The sequence below is a fragment of the Mobula birostris genome, chromosome 10 (assembly GCF_030028105.1).
Source record: "Mobula birostris isolate sMobBir1 chromosome 10, sMobBir1.hap1, whole genome shotgun sequence".
Taxonomy (NCBI): Eukaryota; Metazoa; Chordata; class Chondrichthyes; order Myliobatiformes; family Myliobatidae; genus Mobula; species Mobula birostris.
Window position 1 is genome coordinate 29263398 of NC_092379.1, and position 17538 is coordinate 29280935.

The 17538-nt window shown below is 49.8% G+C and overlaps 1 protein-coding gene across 7 annotated transcripts in view; it reads left to right on the forward strand.

Annotated features, from left to right (window-relative positions):
- The first annotated feature begins 1385 nt into the window (after positions 1–1385).
- tep1 (telomerase-associated protein 1) overlaps positions 1386–17538 on the forward strand; it is a 123772-nt gene continuing 107619 nt past the window's right edge. For 3 of the 7 annotated variants that reach the window (XM_072270079.1, XM_072270084.1, XM_072270083.1), the window contains exons 1-6: positions 1387–1481; positions 4779–5149; positions 5926–6081; positions 10592–10726; positions 15052–15213; positions 15636–15779. In XM_072270079.1, the coding sequence (XP_072126180.1) occupies positions 4781–5149; positions 5926–6081; positions 10592–10726; positions 15052–15213; positions 15636–15779 (966 nt within the window). In that variant the 5' untranslated portion in view covers positions 1387–1481; positions 4779–4780. Of the gene's footprint in view, positions 1482–1778; positions 1854–1904; positions 2256–4778; positions 5150–5925; positions 6082–10591; positions 10727–15051; positions 15214–15635; positions 15780–17538 lie in introns of those variants that run through there. The other 4 variants (XM_072270085.1, XM_072270082.1, XM_072270081.1 and 1 more) reach the window with 4 other exon arrangements.

Sequence of the window (17538 nt, forward strand, 5' to 3'; positions counted from 1 at the left end):
TTTTAATGTTGTTAATATTGTTGTGTTAACATTATTTTGTGCTGTATGTGATACGTGTACTTTGTTTTGCGCCTTGGTCCTGGAGGAAGTTGTTTCGTTTAGCTGTAAAGATGTAGACGATTGAATTTGAACTTGAACTAAATCTCTGCCTGTCAATCATTGACCTTGCACAACGACCATTCAATCCTGTCTGTCACTCACGCTCACTGCTGTCAATCATTGTTTGAGTAAAGTCAATCATACTTTCCACATAACAATCGTTGCTCCCTGGCTGTCAATCACTCTTCCTACCTGTCAATCAATAGTCCCCTTCTAGTCCATCAAAAGTCCCCTGTCAATCTATGATCCCCTGTTGTCAGTCACTGCTCCCACTCTGTCAATAAATGCTCCCCACCTGTCAATTATTTAAATCTGCCACTCATTGCTCTCTACCTGTCAATCACTCTTCCTGCTATCAGTCACTGGCTTTCTCCTCTCAATCACTTCACCAGCCTTCAATCATTACTCTCCACTAGCCAACCAATCACATTCCCTCCTTTCAATCAATCCTCTGTGCCTGTCAATCATTGCTCCCCACCTGTCATTCACTCACACATAAAACAAGACGTATTCCAGATGTGGGAACCTGGAATAAGAGGCCTGCGTCTGTGCCGAGAGAAGCACAGCTGGCATTTCAGGCAGAGCTTCTTTCTCAGAACCGGGAAAGAGAGCATTCAGTTTTAAGTTGCAGAGCATGTGGCGACTGGGGAGGTGGAAGGTGGTTAGAGGGGATAAAAGGAAATGTTCTGATTGGGCAAAACCATGGGGTTAATCTGCAAACTGTTCACTTGGTCAGTGTCACTGGGCAGAGAAGGATTGAGGAAACACAGCCCTCACACTCTGAAATGAGATCGGTTACAGTGTAAGCCACAAACAAGACAAATGCTGGAAATCCAAGAAAAACGCAGAAAATGCTGGAGGAACCCAGCAGGGCAGGCAGCATCATCATGGTGAAGAGTACAGCCGACGTTTCGGGCCGAAACCCTTCACCAGGATTGGAGAGAAAAAGACACTCCAGCATTTAAAGGAGTCCACTCGTCAAACACTCCGCAATCCCTGTCACGACCTCCACCAACCATTAATTTCCGCTTCCCCCGCCCCCGCCAATCTCTCTCTCCCACCTACCAACCACTCGCTCTCCCAGTCAATTGCACGTCTATCCCACTCACTCTCCTGTCCGTCTCCCTTCTGCCGTCAGTCCCTCCCACCGCCTGCCTCTGCCACTCACCCGTCTGTCAATCACTTCTTTTGCCCACCATTCACGCGTCCCGTCCGCACTCTGCGCTGCCTCCCGGCAACACCCGGTCACCCGGTCACCCGGACGCTCCCATTGTTCCATTGGCGGATGTCCGTGAGGTTCCCTCTCTCCCATTGGCTCTCCGCCCGGCATTCGGCGACTCCGTCTGGATGACGTCAGCAATGCGGAAGAGGCGCTGCTGGAGGTTTGATTCGGCAATGGGAGGGGAGGGGGAAAATGGGCAGGGGAGGAGGCTGATGGAATGGGTGACCGCTGATATTGGAGGGGCTAGGTGGAGGGAGGGATAAAGGGAAGTGTCAGAGGGAAGAAAGGAATGGGAGAGAACGAGGAGGGTGGGAAAGTGGGATGGAAGAAGGGGAAGGAAGTGAGACTAGGGAAAACCTAGGAGGAGGAAATAGGCTGGGGTAATGAAGGGATACTGGGAAAAACGAGGAGAGGAGGGGGAGAGAGAGGAAGCCGAGGGGAAAGTGGTGCAGGATGGAGCGATTGTATGAGGAGGGGGAGAGGTGGGAAACCGAGAAGAGATTGGGAGCAGGGCAAAGAGGGAGATAAAGAGGTGAGGTAGGAGATGGCGGCTGTTGTGATTATTTGGGTGGTTGTGGTTTCCAGATGTGATCGGGGGGAGGGGATGGGAGGTATAATGACCACAGGGAGGCCTGAGAGACTCCCACACTGTTTCAGAAATAGCAAGACAAGCAGCTGAATTGCTGACTTAGTGGGAACAGTCCAAGTGCTGGTAAATGGAATTGGGAAATAGTTGATGGTTAGCATTGATAAAGGGGGCCGAAGGGTCTTTTTTTCTGTGCTTTGCAACTATGAAGCCGTCTGACCCATTTAGTCAAACCTAGCTCCTGGAATCCGCATCTCTACCCACCCCACCCCTCTTCCCGGATTGTCAGGCTGTGCAGTCTGTGGGTTGTGTTGCAAGGTCTTTGGATTTTTAAAAAATTTACAGCCGGTATTTTTTTGTTTTGTTTTTTTGTTGGGCTGCCGGCTTTCTATTTACTGGCCTGTGGGTTTTCTTGTCTGGCTGTGGATCTGGAAAACTGTTGTTAATCATTTTCTCCCTCTGCAGCTGCCGATCTGGGGCAATGGGATCTCCCAAAGAGTGAAGATTGGTTAAACTGGGCCTTGGTCCCACATTGGCTGTAGCCATTTCAGTTTGGTGACTAGATTAATTCCATGACGTCTTCCTCCTTGAACCCCACTGCTCAGGGAAATAGGTGTCTCATTCACTTTCAATGAACATAGTGCAGCACAGCATGGGCCCTGTGGCTTTAACCCACTCCATAATTAATCTGACCTCTTCCTCTACCAGCCCATAGCCCTCCATTCTTCTTTCATCTCTGTGTCTACCTAAAGGTCTCTTCAATGTCTCTAATGTGTCAGTCTCTCCCACCACCCGTGGCAGGGTGTTGCAGGCACTTGCCACTTTCTGTGAATACCAAAAAACTACCTCTGATATCTCCCCTAAATTTTCCTCCACTCACCTTAACAGTATGTCTTCTCATATCGGCTGTTGCTGTTCTGGCAATGTCTGTCCACTGTATGCCTCTTATCATTTTGTACACCTCCACCAAGTCATCCACAAAGGAAAGCCCTGGCTTGCCTAACCTTTCCTCATAAGACACATTCTCTAATCTAGGCAGCATCCTGGTAAATGTCCTCTGCACTTTCTCCAATGCTTCCAAATCCTGCCTATGATAAGGCAACCAGAACTGAATGCAATACTCCCAAGTGTGATCGGACCTGAGTTTTATGCAGCTGCAACGTTGCCTCGCAGTGCTGAATCCCCTAACACACCATAAGCACCCAATAAATTTGCGCAGCATCTTTGAGTGATCTATGGACGTGGACCTCAAGCTCCCTCTGTTCCTCCCTGCTGCTAAGAATCCTGCCATTGACCTTGTCCCCTGCAGGTTCGACCTTCCAAAATGTATCACTTCACACTTTTTCCGGAACGTTCTTCCGGTTGCCCAGCTCAGAAACCGATCCTTCGGCCCAGCATTTCCATGCAGACCCTTTTTCCTTTCTACCCACCTGCAATCATCCCCCTCGCCCACACGAGGACCGTATCCTTCTACCTCTTGCCATTTGGCCAATTACGGCTCCGCCAGCATGCTGGAATCTTGCTTTCCCACTCTGGCTGTGTTGGCGTGTGGCCAAGTGGTTAAGGCATCGGTCTAGTGATCTCAAGGTCGCTAGTTTGAGCAAGGCACTTAACCACACATTGCTCTGCGACGACACTGGTCCCAAGCTGTATCGGCCCTAGTGCCCTTCCGTTGCACAATATCGGTGTCGTGGAGAGGGGAGACTTGCAGCATGGGCAACTGCCAGTCTTCCATACAACCTTGCCCAGGCCTGCGCCCTGGAAACCTTCCAAGGCGCAAATCCATGGTCTCACGAGACTGACGGATGCCTATACTCTGGCCAAAATATTCTCCAAGTATTCCCATTAACCCCACCCTCTGATTCTGCCCCTCATGGGGAAAATTGACAATGGCCAATTCACCCATGGCCACTCGGTGGAGAGTCACAGTGAGGCCGGCACACTGGAGGTGCGAGGGGCATCAAATCTGCCACCCACCACTGCGCGCAGTGCTCAAGGTGCTGGTCTAACCGGCTTTGCACTCGTTTCTGATGTCCTCAAAAGCAAAGCCTGCACACCTTCAGGGAATAGATGGGGCCCAGCCATTAGAGGTTCTTTCTCTGGCCGTGTATGTACCTGTCTGTCTGGAGTCTGCTCGTTCTCCCCGAAATGGAGGGACTAGGCAACAGGGAGAAGTATAGTTAGGGGATAGGGGCTGGGAGAAGTGCAGGAGTTTTCTTTCGAGATACGGTGAGGAAGGGTGTAAGTGCCGGTAGTAGGGTGGGGGGGGCAGTTGTGCGTACGCAGATGGAGGGGGCTGGAGGGGGTTTGCAGGGTTAGGGAGGAGTGTCGGATCTGGAGGCGTGAACAGAAAAGGGAGGGGGCGGTGGGGATGGTTGTACGCATTGGGAGTAGTTGAAGGGTAGCAGGGACTGTAACGATTTACAGGGATAGGGAGGGATGGACAGACATTGAATTGGGAGTGGGTGGAGTTATAACAGTAATAGTTGTCCCAGGAGCTGGGAGTCGTGCACTATTAGGAATGGATTTAAGGGAAGGAGGGAGTTACAGAGACTGGGAGGGGTGCAGAGATAGTGGCAGAGGAGTTTCAGGGTTTGGGGTAGGGGCAAAAGGCCTGGAGGGGGTTACAGAGAAAGAAAGGACTGGCAGTAGTTTGAGGGGTGGAGGGGTTTGCAGGGATAGGAAGGGGATCAGGGGCTGGGATGGCTTCTGAGAAGGAAAGGAGGAGTGGTTGGGTGTGTGGGATTACAGGATTCTGGAGGGTGCTAGGAGAGGACCACCCTGGTACCCTTAAGTTTTGAAGGGCCCTCCTCTCCTACCCCCTGGGAGACAGAACACTCCCTAAACCCCTCTTCTTTCTCTCCGCTGCAGCGATGAAGACTGAGAACCCCCTGCTGAGGGGCCCGGATCTGATGCGGGGCCCCTCCCTGGCCAACCGGCACCTCTCAGGTCCACCCCTGCAGCCGCTGACCGCCCGGAACCCGGCCGTCTCTGCTGACCACCTCCTGTCCTGCTGCATCCAGTTGGGGAACCGCCTCCTCAACGGCCAGACACGGACAACCGGGCCTCCCACTGCCCCCTCTGTACCCCTCTGCTTTAGCCGCTCCCTCTGCCCCCGGCTGCCCTCCGCGCTTGGCCCCTCGACCTCGGGTCCCACAGGGGACAGGGCAAGGCAGAGGGAAGAGAAGACCCCACCGGGTGCGGAGACTCAGTTGGAACAACAGGATGGCGAGTGGCAATGGGTAAGGAGGTCAACTTGGAGGGTGTTGGGAAGGACAGGATGAACAAGAGAGGTCTCTCGGCATTGGGTGACACATTCCCAAGAGTGAGTTACAGGCGGGAAACTAATTCAAGGGTACGGGGTGGGGGTTGCTACGTATGGAGTAAAAGACCCCTGGGAGTGAGTTGCAGGCTGAAATCTAATTCATGGGTGGAGGGCTTATATATAGAATAGCAGATCCCTGGGAGTGAATTATAGGTCGGGATCTAATCCAGGGGATTGGAGAACTTGTATGTCAAATGACAGGTTCAAGTTTAATTAAAATTCAGTCATTCACGAATACAGCCAAACAACAGAGTTGTTCCCAGGCCAAGGTGCAAAACATACACAGTACAAGAACATATAGGATAACAGGTAAACATACAGTCATGCAAAAAAAAAATCTCCAAGTCCCCGCAGTTAGTTACAGGCAGGAATCTAATCCAGCGTTTTGGGGAGTTTATATATAAAATAACAGATCCCAGAGTGAGTTACAGGTAGAAGTCTAATTCAGGGGATCAGAAAGATGTAAAGTAACAGATTCCCGGGAATGAGTTAAAGACTGGGATATATTGCAGGGTTTCAGAGGCTTGCATATATAACAACAGATTGCTGATAGTTATAAACTGGAAGATTTAGTTGGTATTCGGGAGTTGTTTGTGTCCCGTATCCCAGCTATAATTGGAATGAGTGTTTATTGAGAAAGATAATTTGCTCTTTGGAGTTTCAAAGATTACTTTCCTTTTCCACTCACCCGAGGACCCCGTGGAGTCGTCTCTGCACATGCCCAGCTATGACCTGTCTGCGCAAGGTTATGAGGATCTGGCAGAAGTGCAGAATGCCTCAGAGGCCGCGGAGCTCGGTGATGTTCTGGGGCAGTCGGCAGACCAGGATGCCAGACTGCGAGAGAAGAAGGTGAGGTTGAACGATGCCATTTCTGCCGTCCTCCGTTTCCCCTCAGTCTTTTGGCCCGCCCCAGTCCGTGCTGGACCTGTGCAGCAGCAAACTCAGTGCATTCCACCCCCAACCCCTCGTCTTCCCACCAACACTGCCCCTCTGCCACGTACCACCCCTCATCCACACACTGGGGTGGGAGGCAGTATTCCTACTGGCCGATTAACCAACCAACTCGCACGTCTTTGGGAGGTGGGAAGGAACTGGAGCCCCCAGAGGGCAAGTGAAAACGTCTCTGAGTTGGCGAATGGGGTGGGGAGGGAGATGGGAGGGAGCTGGGGACCAGATTAAGTGGGGGAGGGGAGGGAGGGTTCAAGGAAGGGAGACCGGGATGGAGAGTTTTGCAGGAGGGAGGTAGACAGATGGATGGGGGGGAAGGTGGGAGGAGGGACAGATGGGGGAATGGTGGGGGGCAGACAAAGGGAGGGAAGGAGACTGAGACCTATCAACCTCCGCTATAAATATGCCCAATGACTTGGCCTCCACCGTCATCTGTGGCAATGAATTGCACTGGCTAAAGAAATTTCTGCTCGGCTTTGTTCTAAAGGGACATTTAACTATTCAAAAGTTGTGCTCTCTGATCCCAAACTCTCCCTTTATTGGAAACATCTCTCCATGCCATCTCTACCTAGGCCTTTCAATATTCCATAGGCTTCAATGACATCCCCCTCATGCTTCTATATTCTAGCAACAACAGCCAGAGTCATCAAATCCTTCCCATACATTAACCACTTCGTTCCAGGGATCATTCTGGTGAGGCTCCTCGGACCCAGCACAAATCATTACTAAAGTCCATGACCTCATCAATTAATCATCACTTACCAAGAAATACTCATTTTTGTGATACAAGACCTCTCTTGCGCAAAGCCAAGTTGACTAACCCTTACAAGTCCTTGTTTTTCAGCTTGTACCTAAATCCTATCGCTGCAATAATTTCCCTACCACTGATGTATAATTTTGAAGTTTATGAACCCCACGAGATGACAGGGTGGTAAAAAGAAGTTTGCTTGCCTTCATTGGTTGGGGCGTTGAGTATAAGAGCAAGATTACATGGTTGTATAAAACTTTGGTTAGGGCTCACATGGAGTATTGAGTGCAATTCTGTTCAATCCATTACAGAGAAAGGGTGTGGACCCTTTGCAGAGAATGCAGAAGAGGTTCATCAGGATTCTGCCTGGATTGAAGGGCATGTGCTGTAGGGATAATTTCGACAAACATGCGTTTTTTTTTCCTCTGGAGCTTCAGAAGCCAAGGGGAGATCTGATGGAAGTTTTTAAAGAGTACGAGTGGTAGGCAGTCAAGATCTTTGTCCTGGAAATAGAAATGTCAAGTTCTAGAGGGTGGAAGTTTAAGGTGAGAAGGGAAAAACATAAATGAGGCAAGTGTTTTCGAAATGTCAGATATGAGAGGTCATGGATTTATGGTATGAGAGGTGAACGATTAAAATAGTCGCGCAGGGCAATTTTATTTTGTTTCACAGAGAGTGGGGGAGTGCCTGGAACAGGCTGCTGGGGAAGGTGGTGGACGCAGATAAGATGGTGATTTGGATAGTGTTACGTACCCCGTAACTGGGTTGCCAAACCAGCAGAAATGGGTCACTCAGTTGGAGTCTGGATTACTAGAACTAAGGAAGTTTTATTAAAGAAACAAGCAACACAGTACTCTAATCAAAAGGATAATAAATGCAACAGTTCAGCAATGATAAACACACATGTACACAGAATTAAGATAACAGGATCAATCAAGCTCTATCGTCGTCTAGGGGTAAATGACCAGTTTCAAAGTGACGCAAAGTTCAGTTCAATTGAGTTCAGTTCAGTTCACCGTAATCACTGCCGTGGGAGATGGACAGTGGGGGGAAGGAATATTCAAACGGCTTCCACACAGACCTTTGATATTCTTTGCAGTCAGCTTTCGGGCGAGCCCTTTGTCATGTCTTCTGAGGTCACCGACCGTGACCCCTCCGTTTCCAGATACGATCGTTTCTCTGCGGTGAACCTGGCACCCAGGCAAGGGCGGACACACACCAGGTTCCCGCCGATCGTGCCTTTCCACCCTGTGCGTCTATGGCTTGGTCCCGCGACCAGCCCTCCAAAACCTCCCACTGACTTATGGGAGGCACACCGCTTCCAGGGTCTCGTTACCTCGTGGTGTCGTGTGTGTCTTGCCTTAGCGAACCTGTCCCTTTTTATCCCCCTGCTGGGGTATCGCCTGTCCATCACTTCAAACAGTTCAGGGTTCAAAGGGGGAGCCGATCTTGACAGCTCTCCTTCCGTTAAACTCTCCCGTCCCTTCATTAATATCTCCAAATGCTGCTCCATTGTTTTCCTTACCTCTCTTTCTCCTGAAGACAGGTGGCAGACCAACTGCTGATCCCACTCATGCCAGCACAGGACAGCTACATCTTAATCTATGTGTATTCTCGTCACAATAGACACATGAACATTCAGGGAATGGACGGATAGGGTCCACATACAGGCAGAAGGGATTTGGTTTAATTCGATGTAGTGTCTTGGTGCAGACCTTGTTTCTGTGCAGTACTGTTCTATGTTTCTTCTCACAAAGTGGGCAGCTGAGTTCATTTCAAATGGCACTCAGTACATTTCTGGAGGTTAAGAGTAGGGTTGGAAGGGAGGAAGGTGGTGTGGAAACTGGCTATCAAACCACAAGATCATAAGAAATATGAGCAGAATTCAGCCGTGGGGTTTATTGAGTGTGCTGCACCGTTTGATCATGGCTGATTTATTTTCCCCCTCAACCCCATTCTTCTACCTTCTCCTTGTTTGACACCCTTACCTATCAACGCCCACTTTACCGGTACACAATGACAGCCTTTAAACCAGTATGTGGCAATTCCAGAGATTCACCAGCCTCTGAGTAAAGAAAGTCTTCCTCATTTCTGTTCCAAAGGGCCATCCTTGTATTCTGAAGCTGTGCCCTATGACCTAAGACCCCCCCCACCCCACCCTGAGTATAGGAAACATGCTCTCCGTGTCCACTCTATTCAGGCCTTTCAAGGAGATCGACCCCCCCCCCACCCCCAACACATGCTTCTAAACTTCAGCACATACAGGCCTAGAGGCATCAAATGTTCCTGATTTGTTAACCCTATCATTTCCATGATAGTTCTCGTGAACCTCTGGGGCCCCCTCAATACCAGCACATCCTGTCTCGAGCACCGCGCACAAAACGATGGATCAAGTCAGGCAATATCTGCGGAGGGAGTCAATGGTTTTCAGTCCAGGCTGAGGCCCATCATCAGGGCTGGAGAGGAAGGGGCAGTAGCCAGAATAAGAAATGGTAGGATTATTAGCTGGCAGGTGCTGGGTGAGATCAGATGAGGGGAAGGCTGGGTGAAGTTAGAAGCTGGGAGGTGAAAGGTACAAGAGGTATTGGGCTGGGGAAGAAGGAGTCTGATAGTAGAGGATAGTGGACCATGAAGGAATGGAGAGGAGTGGCACCAGTGGAAGGAGATGATCAGGTGAGGAGAAGAGAAAGGATAAGAGGGGAGCAAGAATGGGGGATGGGGGAGAGAGCAGGAGGGGGGGATAATTATGATCAGTTAGAGAAATCGATGTTCGTGCCAACAGATTGGAGGCTACTCAGTCGAAATATGAAGACCTGATGAAGGGTCACGATACAAAAGGTCGACTGTTTCGTCTTTTCCATAAATGCCGCTGGCCCTGCTGACTTCCTCCGGTATTTGGTGGGTGTTGCTTGGATTTCAGGCGTCTGCAGATTTTCTTATGTTTGGGAAAAGTGAAGTGTTGCTCGTTCAACCTGAGTTTGGCCTCATCATGGCAGGAGAGAGGCCATGGACAGACATGCTGGAATGTGAATGGGAAGTCTCATTGAAATGGGTGGCCACCAGGAGATCGTGCATTCTGCACTTGATGGAGCCAAGGTGCTGGACAAAGCAGTATCTTCGGGTCTCACTGATGTATAGGACACCGGACTGGGAGCAATAAATGACTCGCGGAGGGGTGGCCTCACCTGCAAGCACAGTCTGGGATCCTGAATGGCGGTGAGGACAGAGGTGTAGGGGCAGTGTCGTACTTGTCCCACTTCCAGGTACGAGTGCCAAGAGAGAGATTCGTGGGGAGGTGCAAGGAAGTCACATAGAGAGCAGTCCTTACAGAAAGCGGGGAGGGAAGGAGGTGCTTTGTGGTAGGATCTCTTTGGAGATTGCAGAGGTTACAAAGAATTATGTACTGTATAGGGAGGCTTGCAGAGTTGCGGTCTAGGACAAGGGAAACCCTAGCCCTGTTATGAGAGTAGGAGGATTAGGGTCAGGGCAGATGTACTGGAAATAGAGGTGATGGTAGTGAGGAGCATTGTTGGTAGTGGAAGGGAAACACTGCTCTTTCATCCTTTCCGGGTCAAGATGCACAGACCCGAAAGGCTTTCTCCTGTGCTGTTCTGTTTTCGGACCCACCTTGAGCTGTCTTTGATTTCCTTTCTTCCCGCACAGATCTCTTTGCTAAATGCTGTCTGCTGCTCCCTGCTGGCGGGGCCCAAATTCACCAACCCGCGAGATGAGACCCGCTGCTTCCTCCTCAGCCTGTGCCGCGAGGTGGCGGAGGAAGACCCGGAGTTTATCCTGAAGGTAAGGCAGAGATCCCGGGAGAGTCGGTGGTGGTGGGGAGTTGGAAAGGCAGGTCACGGAGAGGTGTGCTGCATTTGTGAATGGTGGAGTTGGGGGGAGAGGCAAGGAAACACTCGCCCCATTACAGGAGGCATGTGGAAGCTTTGCGGAGTGTGTAGAGGAGATTCACCAGGGTGCTGACTTGATTAGAAGATATTAAAAATAAGGGGAGGTTTGACAAACTTAGTTTTCTTTGGAGCGACGAAAGCTGAAGGGGATCCAATATGGTTTAAAAAAACTGAGATGTCGGCAGAGCAGACAGATTATTCCCCCACCATGCCCCACCCAGTTGGAAGTGTCACATACTGGTGCATATAGACAACGTGAAAGGGGGATGGTTTAAAGGAGATGTGCAGGGTGATATTTTCTCCCACTGAGGTGACTGGCTGGAAGGAGCTGCTGGCGCGGTGGTAGGGGAAGATACAGTATGATAGAGGTGCTTGTTAGCCTGCTGGACAAATACATGGATATTCATGTGTGCAAGTTTAGGCAAGGGGTAATGTTATGTTCAGGCAAGGGTCGACTGCCGATAAGGTGCTGACAGCCCAGGCAAGAAAGGTCTTTAAAGTGCATGGCTTCTCTTTGCACAGCAGATTCCCAGAGGCCATATCACTTACTGGAGATGAGATAAGAATGTAATGGAAGGACAGCACACACACACACACACACACACACACACACACACGCACAATCAAAGGGATGATTGCTTTACCAACTTCACTATCATCAGTTGTTAGTTTTTAGTTTCTTTTGACACATGCATTGTGAAGGGCGGCTGATCCTGCAAGTAAGGAATTCAAAAAACACACATCAAAGTTGCTGGTGAACACAGCAGGCCAGGCAACATCTCTAGGAAGAGGTACAGTCGACGTTTCGGGCCCAGACCCTTCGTCAGGACCAACTTTAGTCCTAAGTTAGTCCTGACGAAGGGTCTCAGACCAAAACGTCGACTATACCTCTTCCTAGAGATGCTGCCTGGCCTGCTGTGTTCACCAGCAACTTTGATGTGTGTTGCTTGAATTTCCAGCATCTGCAGAATTCCTCGTGTTTAAGGAATTCAAAAATACAGTTTACCAAATGCTCAATATCTGTGACTGTTGGTCAATTCTGTAAAAAAAAAATAGGCATTCTGTGTTCATAATCCAGAACGGTTTGGTGACAGGGTCTATGCTGTTCTCCTTCTGCATATGAAAAGTAAAGTATGGATGAGCCGTGAGTGCAGGATTTCAGACTCCAGTCAATTGGTGACGAGAAGGGAACAGAGGGATGTGGATCACTGTGTGTTCCACAGGAAGGAGTTAGTCTAATTTGACATCATGGTCAGTACAGCCACTGTGGGTTGACGGACCTGTTTCTGGTACTGCACATCTCTCTGGTGATGGAGTCCACATGGCAGTGAGAGCACGGAATGGCAGAAACGGCAGGGGTTGGGGTCTGTTCCCAGACTCTGAGCCTGCTTGTGCAGCCGTAACCCCGTGCACAGCTGGAGTCTGTGCAAGTATTCCAGAACATTGGATCTGCCATCATCCAGATGAGAGGAAAGACATCCCAGCTCTGGAAGCCATCCTGAAGAGATCCCCAGGAAAAGCACTGGGAATGAGAGGGTCTCCCCCTCCCCCTCCCACTTTCAAATCTCTAACTTACTCTTCTTTCAGTTAGTCCTGATGAAGGGTCTCGGCCCAAAACGTCGACTGTACCTCTTCCTATAGATGCTGCCTGGCCTGCTGTTTTTATGCGCGTTGCTAGGAATGAGAGGGTTGTCACATCACCAGCAACAAAGTAAGGTAGAGCAGTGTGATTGGGTGGCCCCGAAGTTTATTTATCTTGTTGAGATACATTGTAGAATAGGCCCTTCTGGCATTTCCAGCTGTGCTGCCAAGCAACCCCAATTTAACCCTAGCCTAATTACGGGACAATTTTCAATGACTAATTAACCTACCATCTGGTATGTCTTTGGACTGGGAGGAAACTGGAGAATGCAGAAGAAACTGGGGAGGACGTACAAAATCCTTACAGGCAGTGGCAGGAATCGAACCTGGGTTGTTGATACTGTAAAGCATTGTGCTATCCACTACACCAGTGGTCCCCAACCACCGGGCCGCAAAGATGTGCCACCGGGCCGCAAGGAAACGATATGATTTGGCGATATGAAACGATATGAGTCAGCTGCTCCTTTCCTCATTCCCTGTCACGCACTCTTGAACTTGAACATCCCCCCACCCCCCGGCGGCCGGTCGGCAAGAATATCATCAATATTAAACCGGTCCGCGGTGCAAAAAGGGCTGGGGACCCCTGCGCTACACTGCTGTACCGCTTGTGCCTAGAGCCAGGCATCTGAACTCAATTCCACCTACTCTCTGTAAGGAGATGGTATGCACTCTCCGTGACCGCTTAGGTTTCCTCCAAGTGCTCTGGTTTCCTCCCACATTCCAAAGACAGAGAGATTGACAAGTTATTCCCCGACACAGACTGGGAGACCGCTTTGCTGAACACCTACGCTCTGTCCACCAGAGAAAGCAGGATCTCCCAGTGGCCACACATTTTAATTCCACATCCCATTCCCATTCTGACATGTCTATCCACGGCCTCCTCTACTGTAAAGATGAAGCCACACTCAGGTTGGAGGAACAACACCTTATATTCCGTCTGGGTAGCCTCCAACCTGATGGCATGAACATCGACTTCTCTAACTTCCGCTAATGCCCCACCTCCCCCTCGTACCCCATCTGTTACTTATTTTTATACACACATTCTTTCTCTCACTCTCCTTTTTCTCCCTCTGTCCCTCTGGATATACCTCTTGTCCATCCTCTGGGTCCCCCCCCCACCCCCCGTCTTTCTTCCCGGACCTCCTGTCCCATGATCCTCTCATATCCCTTTTGCTTATCACCTGTCCAGCTCTTGGCTCCATCCCTCCCCCTCCTGTCTTCCCCTATCATTTTGGATCTCCCCCTCCCCCTCTCAAATCCCTTACTCACTCTTCCTTCAGTTATTCCTGACGAAGGGTCTCAGCCTGAAAAGTCAACTGCACCTCTTCCTAGAGATGCTGCCTGGCCTGCTGCGTTCACCAGCAACTTTTATGTGTGGAGATTGACAAGTTAATTGGTAATTGGTCACATGGGTGTAACTGAGCAGCATGGGCTTGCTGGGCCAGGAGAACTTGTTATTGTGCTGTACCTCCAAATAAATGTCTCTAAATTTTAAAAAAAGTAAGGAGGGAGCATAAAAAAGATTTAGGATTCTGAAGTAATGTGACAGGGGGATGTGTAGATGCTGTAATGTTCCTTTGTATTTTTTTTTCAGTATTAATATTGGTTTGGTGTTGTAGCATGTGCTGAGTTACACTGGAGGACTTGGTTTCTCACACCATTCAGACAGATCGTTCCACCACGTCAGAACATTGAGGTAGTCCGGGGACAAGCAATAACAGGATGCAAACTAAAGTGTTACAGTTACAGAGAGTCTGCAGTGCAGATGAACAACAAGGTGCAAGGGCCAGGACAGAGGTAGATTGTGAGCTCAAGGCTCCATCTTGTTGTCCAGGAGAGACTGTTCAATAGTCTTGTAACAGCAGGGTAGGAACTTCTCCTGAGCCAGGTGGTACATGGTTTCAAGCTCTTGTACCTTCTGATCAGAATCGCTGGTGTGTGACGTGAATCTGTTGTATTGCGGCAGAGTGATGCGCAAAGACACAAAGCGTTATATATTACTGATGGAAATAGTCCAAAAATAAAAGGATAACGAGGTAGTGATCACAGACCACTCAGAACACTGGAGAAGAGAGAATGTCTGGGGGTGGGTGAGGGCTTTGACTATCTGGCTGCTTCACTGAGACGGGAACAAATGTAGTCAGAGTCCATGGTGGGGAGGCTGGTTTTGGTGGTGGGGCCTCGCTGTGTCCATGGTCCCTTGTTGCCACACTTGCCGTACCAAGTCGCAAAGCGTCCAGAGGGGATGCTTTCTATTGTGCGTTGATGGGGACGCGCCTAGTTTGCTCAGGGTTGCAACTGGAGGCAGTGAGGGGAAGGGAAGGGGGACTCTGGAATGATGGACCCACCCTCCTTTGGGACCATGCATACTGGCCCGGAGATCCGGAGGTGAGAAACATTCTGAGGGCTTTCTCTGTGGAAGATTTTGCCTCCTCCTTCCCCCCTCCACCTCAGGGCCAAGGAAGTGGGGGGGAGGAATCCCAGTATTTCTACACCCGGTTCCCCCCCCCCCCCACCAGCTCTCTGTGTTCAGTGACCTGTCCCTCGCCCCCTCCATCCCCACCCTGTCTGCTGCAGGTCGCTCTGTACACCAGGCAAGAGCTGAACATCCGAAGCACGGCCAACTTCCTGCTGGCAGTGGCGGCCCTGCTCCCCGCCACGAGGCCCCACCTGCGGCGATACTTTGCCCGGACTGTGCGCCTGCCCTCTGACTGGATCGAGGTGGCGAAGACCTTCCAGGTAGGCCCGGAGGTGGAGGGGGAGGGCAGGGAGCTTGCCAAGTAAGCTGAGGGTTGGTGGGGGCGTGGGGTGGTGAGCATGTTGTAGGTGGGTGGGGGCATGTGAAGGTGGAATAAATGGGGAAGGGGTGCAGAAACTTCCCTTCTCCCCTTCCCTTGTATCTCCACCCTTCCGTACCCCCAGCCTTACTTCGCTGGCCCTGCTTGGCTGCCCTGCACCCTCTCCCCAGCCGCTCCTTCCCATTGCATTTCCACACCTCCCACAAGATCCCTCCTTCACCCCTCTATTGTTCCTCTCCCTCCTCCCATGTTGTCTGTGATTCTTTATCTGTAAGGTTTATTCCACCAGACACCCATCTCTCTGACTCTTTTTTTTACCTCGTACCCCATCTGTCTCCCTTTCCTTGCTCACTCCCACCCAAGAGCCTGGCGGAGTCTGGCAGCAAGTGGCCGCCCTTCCCGTCCTGCCTGCGACAGAGTCTGAGCGACGCCTTCCTCTCCTTTGACGAGTACCAGCTGGCCAAGTACAACTCCAGGCGGCAGCGCGGCAAGACCCGAAAAGGGGCGGTGAGTGACGTAGGTGGGAATGGTGCAAGGGGGAGGGATTCAAACCTCTGGGGCATTGGAACCAGTTCTGGAGGAGGTGGGACCGGTACAAACAGGACGGTCTGCACCTGGGCTGAACTGGAACCAATGTCCGAGGGGGACCGTTTGCTACTGTTGTTCAGGAGGATTTAAACTAATGTGGCAGGGGGATGGGAACAGGTGCAGAGAGACAGAGGGGTGTAAAATGAGGGTAGAAGCAAAAAGTATTAAGGTGAAAAGTAAAAGTGGCAGGCCGACAAATCCAGGGCCAAAATCAAAAAGGGCCACTTTTCAACATAATTGTATAAGGGCTAAGAGTGTTGTAAAAGCAAGCCTGAAGGCTTAGTGTGTCAATGCAAGGAGCATTCATAACAAGGTGGATGAATTGAATGTGCAGATAGTTGTTAATGAATATGATATAGTTGGGATCACAGAGACATGGCTCCAGGGTGACCAAGGATGGGAGCTCAACATTCAGGGATATTCAATATTCAGGACGGATAGACATGAAAGAAAAGGAGGTGGGGTGGCATTGCTGGTTAGAGAGGAGACTGGCACAATAGAAAGGAAGGACATTAGCTAGGGGGATGTGGAATTGATATGGGTAGAGCTGCATAACACTATGGGGCAGAAAACGCTGGTGGGAGTTCTGTACAGGCCACCTAACCGTAGTAGTGAGGTTCGGGATGGTATTAAACAGGAAATTAGAAATGCATACAATAAAGGAACAGCAGTTATAATGGGTGACTTCAATCTACATATAGATTGGGTGAACCAAATTGGTAAGGGTGCTAAGGAAGAGGATTTCTTGGAATATATGCGGGATGGTTTTCTGAACCACCATGTCGAGGAACCAACTAGAGAGCAGGCCATCCTAGACTGGGTATTGAGGAATGAGGAAGGGTTAGTTAGCAATCTTGTCATGCGAGGCCCCCTGGGTAAGAGTGACCATAATATGGTGGAATTCTTCATTAAGTTGGAGAGTGATATAGTTAATTCAGAAGCAAAGGTTCTGAACTTAAAGAAGGGTAACTTTGAGGGTATGAGACATGAATTAGCTAAGATAGACTGGCAAATGATACTTAAAGGGTTGACGGTGGATATGCAATGGCAAGCATTTGAAGATCGCATGGACGAACTACAACAGTTGTTCATCCCAGTTTGGCTAAAGAATAAACCAGGGAAGGTAGTGCACCCGTGACTGACAAGGGAAATTAGGGATAGTGTCAATTCCAAAGAAGAAACATACAAATTAGCCAGAAAAAGTGGCACACCTGAGGACTGGGAGAAATTCAGAGTTCAGCAGAGGAGGACAAAGGGCTTAATTAGGAAAGGGAAAAAAGATTGAGAGAAAGCTGACAGGGAACATAAAAACTGAGTGTAAAAGCTTTGATAGATATGTGAAAAGAAAAAGGTTGGTTAAGACAAATGTAGCTCCCTTACAGTCAGAAACAGGTGAATTGATCATGGGGAACAAGGACATGGCAGACCAATTGAATAACTACTTTGATTCTGTCTTCACTAAGGAGGACATAAATAATCTTCTGGAAATAGTAGGGGACCGAGGGTTTAGTGAGATGGAGGAACTGAGGGAAATACTTGTTAGTGGGGAAGTGGTGTTAGGTAAATTGAAGGGATTAAAGGCAGATAAATCCCCAGGGCCAGATGGTCTGCATCCCAGAGTGCTTAAGGAAGTAGCCCTAGAAATAGTGGATGCATTAGTGATAATTTTTCAAAACTC